Consider the following 10692-nt stretch of genomic DNA (forward strand, 5'->3'; position numbering starts at 1 on the left):
ATCCCAATGCTCCCCAATCCCTCCCAGTGCCCCCCAGTTCATCCCAGTGCCCCCCAGTCCCTCCCAGTGCCCCCCAGTCCCTCCCAATGCCCCCCAGTTCATCCCAGTCCCTCCCAGTCCCTCCCAGTTCATCCCAGTGCCCCCGTCACCTTTCCCACCGTTTCCCAACGCACCCGGGTGGGGCGGGGGGGGGGCGGGGGGGGGCGGGGCCGCTCCCAGTTAAAACCAGCAGCTCCCAGTTCCCTCCCCCCAACCCGCTCCTGCTGCTGCGATCCCAGTAACGACCCCCGATCCCAGTAACGACCCCCCCGATCCCAGTAACGACCCCCCCGATCCCAGTAACGACCCCCCCGATCCCAGTAACGACCCCCGATCCCAGTAACGACCCCCCCATCCCAGTAACGACCCCCCTGATCCCAGTAACGACCCCCCCCATCCCAGTAACGACCCCCCCGATCCCAGTAACGACCCCCCTGATCCCAGTAACGACCCCCCCGATCCCAGTAACAACCCCCGATCCCAGTAACGACCCCCCCATCCCAGTAACGACCCCCCCGATCCCAGTAACGACCCCCGATCCCAGTAACGACCCCCCCGATCCCAGTAACCCCCCCCGATCCCAGTAACGACCCCCGATCCCAGTAACGACCCCCGATCCCAGTAACGACCCCCCCGATCCCAGTAACCCCCCCCGATCCCAGTAACGACCCCCCGATCCCAGTAACCCCCCCCGATCCCAGTAACGACCCCCCGATCCCAGTAACAACCCCCGATCCCAGTAACGACCCCCCCGATCCCAGTAACGACCCCCGATCCCAGTAACGACCCCCCGATCCCAGTAACGACCCCCCTATCCCAGTAACGACCCCCCGATCCCAGTAACGACCCCCCCGATCCCAGTAACCCCCCAATCCCAGTAACCCTGATCCCAGTAAAACCCTTTATCCCAATAACCCAGATCCCAGTAACCCCCCCATTCCCAGTGACCCCCCTGTGATCCCAGTAACCCCCCCACTTTGCTCCCAGTAACCTCCCATTCCCAGTCTCCCCAGTTCTCTCCCAGTCCATCCCAGTCTTTCCCAGTCCCCCCCAGTCCATCCCAGTTCCCCCCATTCCCAGTAACCCCCCCATTCCCAGTAACCCCCCCACTTTGCTCCCAGTAACCTCCTAATTCCAGCCCCCCCCATTCCCAGTTCCCTCCCAGTTCCCTCCCAATCCCCCCCAGTCCATCCCAGTTCCCCCCATTCCCAGTAACCCCCCTTTTGCTCCCAGTCCCCCAATCCCCCCATTCCCAGTCTCCCCAGTTCTCTCCCAGTCCATCCCAGTTCCCCCCATTCCCAATACCCCCCCATTCCCAGTCCCCACCAATTCCTCCCAGTCCCCCCCAGTCCATCCCAGTCTCTCCCAGTCCCCCCAAGTCCTTCCCAATCCCTCCCAGTCCCCCCAGTTCCCCCCCAGTTCCCCCCCAGTCCCCCCCAGTCCCCCCAGTCCCCCCATTCCCTCCCAGTCCCCCCCAGTCCCCCCAGTCCCCCCATTCCCTCCCAGTCCCCCCCAGTTCCCCCCAGTCCCCCCATTCCCTCCCAGTCCCCCCAGTCCCCCCCAGTTCCCCCCAGTCCCCCCAGTCCCTCCCAGTCCCCCTAGTTCCCCCCCAGTCCCCCCCAGTCTCTCCCAATCTCCCCCCAGTCCCTCCCAGTTCCCCCCCAGTCCCCCCAGTTCCCCCCCAGTCCCCCAGTCCCTCCCAGTTCCCCCCAGTCTCTCCCAATCTCCCCCCAGTCCCCCCATTCCCAATACCCCCCCATTCCCAGTCCCCCCCAGTCCCCCCCAGTCCCCCCAGTCCCCCCATTCCCCCCAGTTCCCTCCCAGTCCCCCCAGTCCCAATACCCCCCCATTCCCAGTCCCCCCAGTTCCCCCAGTCCCCCCATTCCCCCCATCCCCCCAGTCCCCCCCATTCCCCCCAGCCCCCCCCATTCTCCCCAGTCCCCCGTCCCCGATGCCGCTGCGTTTCGCCCCCCTGCGCCTCCCCCTGCGCCGGCGGCTGCAGACGGCCGCGGTTCTGCAGTGGGTCTGCACCTTCCTGGGCCTCGGTGAGTGCGGGGGGGGTCCCCAAAACCCCCCTGACCCCCCCCAAACCCCCCTGATCCCCCCAAAACCCCCCTGATCCCCCCAAAACCCCCCTGATCCCCCCGACCCCCCCCCGACCCCCCTAAACCCCTCCTCTGACTCCCTATGGACTGTTCACTCTGGTCCCTACTGATGGCTGCATGCCAGACCCACCCCCAAACCCCTTTGGGGACCCCCCAAAAAGCCCCATGTGACCCCCACAACCCCCCACATGCCCCCCCCCAAACCCCCCTGACCCCCCCGACCCCCCCAAACCCCCCTGACCCCCCTAAACTCCTCCTTTAACTCATTACGGGTTGTTCACTCTGGTCCCTACTGATGGCTCCACTCCCAACCCCCCCCACCAACCCCTTTGGGGACCCCCCAAAAAGTCCCATGTGACCCCCCACAACCCTCCACATGCCCCCCCCCAAACCCCCCTGACCCCCCCGACCCCCACACAACCCCTCCAAACCTCCATGACCCCCCCAAATCCCTCCTCTAACTCAATACGGGTTGTTCACTCTGGTCCCTACTGATGGCTGCACTCCCAACCCCCCCCCAACCCCTTTGGGGACCCCCAAAAAGCCCCATGTGACCCCCCACAACCCCCCACATGCCCCCCCCCGACCCCCCCACTCCCGGACGCCTGGGTCCCTTAATAGAGCCCTGAGCGCCCCTCCCCCACCCCGGGGTTTTTGGGGTCCTGTGAGAAAACGGTGCCCCCTAGAAACACGGTTCCTGGGGGGATGGGCAGCACAGAGGGGGGGTCACTTACCCCCCCACTCCCGGACGACTGGGTCCCTTAATACAGCTCTGAGCGCCCCTCCCCCACCCCAGGGTTTTTGGGGTCCTGTGAGAAAACGGTGCCCCCTAGAAACACGGTTCCTGGGGGGATGGGCAGCACAGAGGGGGGGTCACTTACCCCCCACTCCCGGACGCCTGGGTCCCTTAATAGAGCCCTGAGCGCCCCTCCCCCACCCCAGGGTTTTTGGGGTCCTGTGAGAAAACGGTGCCCCCTAGAAACACGGTTCCTGGGGGGATGGGCAGCACAGAGGGGGGGTCACTTACCCCCCCACTCCCGGACGCCTGGGTCCCTTAATAGAGCCCTGAGCGCCCCTCCCCCACCCCGGGGTTTTTGGGGTCCTGTGAGAAAACGGTGCCCCCTAGAAACACGGTTCCTGGGGGGATGGGTAGCACTAAGGGGGGGTCCCTAACCCCCCCCCCCTCCCGGACGCCTGGGTCCCCAGGCCAGCTGTGCGTGCTGCTGTTCGTGCTGGCGCTGCGCGGGTCGCTGTGGCTGCCGGCGCTGCTGTACGCGGGCTGGCTGTGGGCGGACCGGGACACCCCCAACCGCGGGGGGCGCCGCTCCGCCTGGGTGCGCTCCTGGCCCGTCTGGAACTACTTCCGGGACTACTTCCCCATCTCGGTGATTCCCGGGGAAGGGGTGGGCGGGGCTTGGGGAAAGGGGCGGGGCCTGGGGGGATTGGCGGGGGCGGGGGGGGGTCCCAGAGGGTTTGGGGGGACCTGAGAGGGTCCGAAGGGGGGTTTGGGGGTCCCAGGAGGGTTTGGGGGGGGTCTCAAGGGGGATTATGGGGCATCTTGGGTCCATTTTGAGTCATCTCAGGGTGATTTTGGGGCATCTTGGGTGGATTTTGGGGCATCCTGGGTGGATTTTGGGGCATCTTGGGTCCATTTTGGGCCATCTCAGGTGAATTTTGGGCCATTTTGGGTGGATTTTGAGTTACCTCATGTCAATTTTTGGCCATCTCGGGTCCATTTTGACCCATCTCACATCAATTTTGACCCATCTCGGGTGGATTTTGAGCCATTTCACATCAATTTTGGGCCATCTCAGGTGCACTTTGGTGCATTTCATGTCAATTTTGGGCCATCTTGGGTTCATTTTGGGCCATCTCGGGTCCATTTTGAGTCATTTCATGTCAATTTTGAGCCATTTCACATCAATTTTGACCCATTTCATGTCAATTTTGGGTCATCTCGGGGGCATTTTGAGGCATTTCATGTCAATTTTGAGTCACTTCATGTCAATTTTGGGCCATCTCGGGTGGATTTTGAGCCATTTCATGTCAATTTTGAGCCATCTCAGGGTCATTTTGGGCCATCTCGGGTCCATTTTGACACATTTCACATCAATTTTGACCCATCTCGGGTGGATTTTGAACCATTTCACATCGATTTTGGGCCATTTTGGGCCATTTCCTGTCAATTTTGACCCATCCCGGGTGCATTTTGACCCATTTCCCATCAATTTTGACCCATCCCGGCTGCATTTTGCCCCATTTCCCGTCGATTTTGGCCCATTTTGACCCATTTCCCATCAATTTTGACCCATCCCGGGTGCATTTTGACCCATTTCCCATCAATTTTGACCCATCCCGGGTGCATTTTGCCCCATTTCCCGTCGCTTTTGGCCCATTTTGCCCCATTTCCCATCGATTTTGGCCCATTTCCCGTCGCTTTTGGCCCATTTTGGCCCATTTCCCGTTGCTTTTGGCCCATTTTGCCCCCTTTTCCATCGATTTTGGCCCATTTCCCGTCGCTTTTGGCCCATTTTGGCCCATTTCCCCTCGATTTTCGCCCATTTTGCCCCATTTCCCCTCGATTTTGGCCCATTTCCCATCAATTTTGCCCCATCCCGGGTGTATTTTGCCCCATTTCCTGTCGATTTTGGCCCATTTTGACCCATTTCCCATCAATTCTGCCCCATCCCGGGTGTATTTTGCCCCATTTCCCGTTGATTTTGGCCCATTTTGCCCCATTTCCCATCAATTCTGCCCCATCCCGGGTGTATTTTGCCCCATTTCCCGTCGCTTTTGGCCCATTTTGCCCCATTTCCCTCGATTTTGGCCCATTTTGCCCCATTTCTGTCGATTTTGGCCCATTTTGACCCATTTCCCATCAATTCTGACCCATCCCGGGTGCATTTTGCCCCATTTCCCCTTGTTTTTGGCCCATTTTGCCCCATTTCCCCTCGATTTTGGCCCATTTCCCATCAATTTTGCCCCATCCTGGGTGTATTTTGCCCCATTTCCCCTCGATTTTGGCCCATTTTGCCCCATTTCCCATCAATTCTGCCCCATCCCCGGTGTATTTTGCCCCATTTCCTGTCGATTTTGGCCCATTTTGCCCCATTTCCCATCAATTCTGCCCCATCCCGGGTGTATTTTGCCCCATTTCCCGTTGATTTTGGCCCATTTTGCCCCATTTCCCATCAATTCTGCCCCATCCCGGGTGCATTTTGACCCATTTCCCATCAATTCTGACCCATCCCGGGTGGATTTTGCCCCATTTCCCCTTGTTTTTGGCCCATTTTGGCCCATTTCCCATCAATTCTGCCCCATCCCGGGTGCATTTTGCCCCATTTCCCCTTGTTTTTGGCCCATTTTGGCCCCATTTCCCATCAATTTTGACCCATCCCGGGTGCATTTTGCCCCATTTCCCCTCGATTTTGGCCCATTTTGCCCCATTTCCCATTGATTTTGGCCCATTTCCCGTCGCTTTTGGCCCATTTTGCCCCATTTCCCATTGATTTTGGCCCATTTCCCATCGATTTTCGCCCATTTTGCCCCATTTCCCCTCGATTTTGGCCCATTTTGCCCCATTTCCCATCGATTTTGGCCCATTTCCCGGGTGCATTTTGCCCCATTTCCCGTCGCTTTTGGCCCATTTTGCCCCATTTCCCCTCGATTTTGCCCCATTTCCCATCAATTTTGACCCATCCCGGGTGCATTTTGACCCATTTCCCCTCGATTTTGGCCCATTTTGCCCCATTTCCCATTGATTTTGGCCCATTTCCCATCGATTTTCGCCCATTTTGCCCCATTTCCCCTCGATTTTGGCCCATTTTGCCCCATTTCCCGTCGATTTTGGCCCATTTTGCCCCATCTCCCCTCGATTTTGGCCCATTTTGCCCCATTTCCCCTCGATTTTGGCCCATTTCCCATCAATTCTGCCCCATCCCGGGTGCATTTTGCCCCATTTCCCGTGGATTTTGCCCCCTTTCCCCTCACTTTCCCCCATTCCCGCAGCTGGTGAAGACGGCGGATCTGGACGCGCGGCGCAACTACGTCTTCGGCTGCCACCCCCACGGCGTCCTGGCCGCCGGCGCCTTCGCCAACTTCTGCACCGAGGCCACGGGCTTCGGGGCCAAATTCCCCGGGTTGCGGCCGCACGTGCTGACCCTGCCCTGCTGGTTCCACGTCCCCCTGCTGCGCGAGTACTTCATGGCGGGGGGTGAGGGACCCCGAATGGGGGGACCCCGAAAATGGGGGGGGGGGGGGGATTGGGGGGAACAAGGGGAAATGGGGCACAAATGGCTGAAAATAGGGGCGTAAATGGCCGAAAAATGGGGGGTAAATGGCTTAAAAATGGGGCCTGAACGGGTTAAAAATGGGGCCTAAATGGCTTAAAAGTGGGGCCTAAACGGCCTAAAAATGGAGCTTAAACGGCCTAAAAATGGGGCCTAAAAATGGGGCCTAAACAGCTTAAAATGGGGCCTAAAAATGGGGCCTAAATGGCTTAAAAATGGGGCTTGAATGGCCTAAAAATGGGGCCTAAATGGCCTAACTATGGGGCCTAAATGGCCTAACTATGGGGCCTAAAAATGGGGCCTAAATGGCCTAAAAATGGGGCTTAAATGGCTTAAAAATGGGGCCTAAAAATGGGGCCTAAATGGCCTAAAAGTGGGGCCTAAAAGTGGGGCCTAAACGGCTTAAAAATGGGGCCTGAATGGCTTAAAAATGGGGACTAAATGGCTTAAAAGTGGGGCTTAAATGGTCTAAGAATGGGGCCTAAATGGCCTAAAAATGGGGCCTAAACGGCCTAACTATGGGGCCTAAATGGCTTAAAAGTGGGGCCTAAAAATGGGGCCTAAAAATGGGGCCTAAATGGCTTAAAAATGGGGCCTAAACAGCCTAAAAATGGAGCTTAAATGGCCTCAAAATGGGGCCTAAAAATGGGGCGTAAACAGCTTAAAAATGGGGCCTAAAAATGGGGCCTAAATGGCTTAAAAATGGGGCCTAAACGGCTTAAAAATGGGGCCTAAATGGCTTAAGAATGGGGCCTAGACGGCCTAAAAAATTGGGCCTAAATGGCTTAAAAGTGGGGCCTAAAAATGGGGCCTAAATGGCTTAAAAAATGGGGCCTAAACGGCTTAAAAATGGGGCCTAAATGGCTTAAGAATGGGGCCTAGACGGCCTAAAAATGGGGCCTAAATGGCTTAAAAATGGGCCCAAATGGCTTTAAAATGGGGCCTAAAAATGGGGCCTAAAAATGAGGCCTAAATGGCCTAAAAATGGGGCCTAAGTGGCCTAAAAATGGGGCTTAAATGGCCTAAAAATGGGGCCTAAAATGGGGCCTGAACGGCTTAAAAATGGGGCCTAAAATGGGGCCTAAATGGGTTAAAAATGGGGCCTAAACGGCCTATAAATGGGTCCTACAGAGGCCTAAATTTGGGGGTGAGCCCACTATAAATGGGTCCAAAACACCCCAAAAATGGGTCCTACGGAGCCCAAATTTTGGGGGTGCACCCACCAAGGATGGGTCCAAATGCACCTTAAATATGGGGGTGCACCCACCTAAAATTCCCCCATCCCAGCACCCCCAAAAATGGGTCCTACAGAGGCCTAAATCTGGGCCTTCCCCCTCCAGAAATGGGGCCAAACACCCCAAAAATGGACCAAAAACACCCCAAAAATGTGTCCTATAGAGCCCAAATTTTGGGGGTGCACCCACCAAAGATGGGTCCAAATGCACCTTAAATATGGGGGTGCACCCGCCTCAAATGGGTCGAAAACCCCCCAAAAATGGGTGGTGCAGAGGCCTAAATCTGGGCCTTCCCCCTCCAGAAATGGGGCCAAACACCCCAAAAATGGACCAAAAACACCCCAAAAATGTGTCCTACGGAGCCCAAATTTTGGGGGTGCACCCACCAAAGATGGGTCCTAACGCACCTTAAATATGGGGGTGCACCCGCCTCAAATGGGTCGAAAACCCCCCAAAAATGGGGCGTTCCCCCCAATGCTCCCCAAATGGTCGCTCGGGCGCTGATTTTGGGGTGTCCCCCCGTTTTTGGGGCGCAGGGCTGGTGTCGGCGTCGCGCTCCAGCCTGGGGTTCCTGCTGAGCCGGCCGGGGGGGGGCCAGGTGGCCGTGATCGTTTTGGGGGGCCCCCCCGAGGCGCTGGACGCGCGACCCGGAGCCGCCACCATCAGGGTTTTGGGGCGCAAGGGGTTCGTGAGGATCGGGCTGGAGCACGGGTGAGGGATTTGGGGGGCCGGGGGGGGCTGGGGGGGGTTCTGAGGGGGTTTTGGGGGGTCCTGGGGGGGTAACAAGGGGGGATTTGGGGTCCCCAAGTGGGGGGTTTGGGGTCCTGGGGGTTTTAGGGGGGTCCTGGGTGGGTTTTTGGGGGGGTCCTGAGGGGGTTTTGGGGGGTCCTGGAGGGGGCACAAGGGGGATTTGGGGTCCTCAAAGGGGATTTTGGGGTCCTGGGGGGGTCCCAAGGGGGATTTGGGGTCCTCACATGTGGGGTTTGGGGTCCTGGGGGTTTTGGGGGGTCCTGGGGGGGTAACAAGGGGGGATTTGGGGTCCCAAGGGGGGAATTTGGGCTGTTGGGGGAGGGTCAAGGGGGCACTTGGGGTCCCCAAATGGGGAATTTGGGGTCCTGGGGGGTCCCCAAGTCGGGGGTTTGGGGTCCTGGGGGTTTTTGGGGGGGTCCTGGGGAGTTTTGGGGGGTCCTGGGGGGATAACAAGGGGGGATTTGGGGTCCCAAGGGGGAATTTGGCTGTTGGGGAGGCTCAAGGGGGGACTTGGGGTCCCCAAGGGGGGTTTTGGGGTCCTGGGGGGGGGGTCACAAGGGGGATTTGGGGTCCTGGGGGTTTTTCGGGGGGTCCTGGGGAGTTTTGGGGGGTCCTGGGGGGATAGCAAGGGGGGATTTGGGGTTTTAAAGGGGGGATTTGGGATCCTGGGGCTTTTTGGGGGGGTCCTGGGGAGTTTTGGGGGGGCACTGGGGGGATAACAAGGGGGGACTTGGGGTCCCCAAGGTGGAATTTGGGGTCCTGGGGGATCCCCAAGAGGGATTTGGGGTCCCCAAATGGGGAATTTGGGGTCCTGGGGGGTCCCCAAGAGGGATTTGGGGTCCCCAAATGGGGAATTTGGGGTCCTGGGGGGTCCCCAAGTGGGGGGTTTGGGGTCCTGGGGGTTTTTGGGGGGGTCCTGAGGGGGTTTTGGGGGTCCTGGGGGGGTTACAAGGGGGGGGGGATTTGGGGTTTTAAAGGGGGGATTTGGGGTCCCAAGGGGGAAATTTGGGCTGTTGGGGGAGGGTCAAGGGGGGACTTGGGTCCCCAAGTGGGATTTTGGGGTCCCCAAGGTGGAATTTGGGGTCCTGGGGGATCCCCAAGAGGGATTTGGGGTCCCCAAATGGGGGGTTTGGGGTCCTGGGGGTTTTTGGGGGGGTCCTGGGGGTTTTGGGGGGTCCTGGGGGGGTCACAAGGGGGGATTTGGGGTCCCAAGGGGGAAATTTGGGCTGTTGGGGGATCTCCAAGAGGGATTTGGGGTCCCCAAATGGGGAATTTGGGGTCCTGGGGGGTCCCCAAGTGGGGGGTTTGGGGTCCTGGGGGTTTTTGGGGGGTCCTGGGGGGATAACAAGGGGGGACTTAGGGTCCCCAAGGTGGAATTTGGGGTCCTGGGGGATCCCCAAGAGGGATTTGGGGTCCCCAAATGGGGGGTTTGGGGTCCTGGGGTTTTTTGGGGGGGTCCTGGGGTTTTGGGGGGTCCTGGGGGGGTAACAAGGCGGGATTTGGGGTCCCAAGGGGGGAATTTGGGCTGTTGGGGGAGGCTCAAGGGGGGACTTGGGGTCCCCAAATGGGGAATTTGGGGTCCTGGGGGGTCCCCAAGTCGGGGTTTGGGGTCCTGGGGGTTTTTGGGGGGGTCCTGGGGAGTTTTGGGGGGTCCTGGGGGGATAACAAGGGGGGACTTGGGGTCCCCAAGGTGGAATTTGGGGTCCTGGGGGATCCCCAAGAGGGATTTGGGGTCCCCAAATGGGGAATTTGGGGTCCTGGGGGGTCCCCAAGTGGGGGGTTTGGGGTCCTGGGGGTTTTTGGGGGGGTCCTGAGGGGGTTTTGGGGGGTCCTGGGGGGGTTACAAGGGGGGATTTGGGGTTTTAAAGGGGGATTTGGGGTCCCAAGGGGGGAAATTTGGGCTGTTGGGGGAGGGTCAAGGAGGGGACTTGGGGTCCCCAAGTGGGATTTTGGGGTCCCCAAGGTGGAATTTGGGGTCCTGGGGGATCCCCAAGAGGGATTTGGGGTCCCCAAATGGGGGGTTTGGGGTCCTGGGGGTTTTTGGGGGGGTCCTGGGGGTTTTGGGGGGTCCTGGGGGGGTAACAAGGCGGGATTTGGGGTCCCAAGGGGGGAAATTTGGGCTGTTGGGGGAGGGTCAAGGGGGCACTTGGGGTCCCCAAATGGGGAATTTGGGGTCCTGGGGGGTCCCCAAGTCGGGGGTTTGGGGTCCTGGGGGTTTTTGGGGGGGTCCTGGGGGTTTTGGGGGGTCCTGGGGGGGTAACAAGGCGGGATTTG

At 59.3% G+C, this 10692-nt stretch overlaps 1 protein-coding gene across 1 annotated transcript; it reads left to right on the forward strand.

The window, feature by feature from the left end:
- Positions 1 to 1986: 1986 nt before the first annotated feature.
- Positions 1987 to 8383, forward strand: LOC309452658 (2-acylglycerol O-acyltransferase 2-B-like; the record flags this gene model as incomplete). Its single annotated transcript, XM_082077299.1, has 4 exons — positions 1987 to 2084; positions 3351 to 3529; positions 6153 to 6357; positions 8205 to 8383. The coding sequence occupies exons 1-4, from the start codon at positions 1991 to 1993 to the stop codon at positions 8381 to 8383; spliced, it is 657 nt and encodes a 218-aa protein (XP_081933425.1). The 5' UTR covers positions 1987 to 1990.
- Between the last annotated feature and the right edge of the window lie 2309 nt (positions 8384 to 10692).

This window comes from Streptopelia decaocto, assembly GCF_964273445.1.
Source record: "Streptopelia decaocto genome assembly, contig: HAP1_SCAFFOLD_1746, whole genome shotgun sequence".
NCBI lineage: Eukaryota > Metazoa > Chordata > Aves > Columbiformes > Columbidae > Streptopelia > Streptopelia decaocto.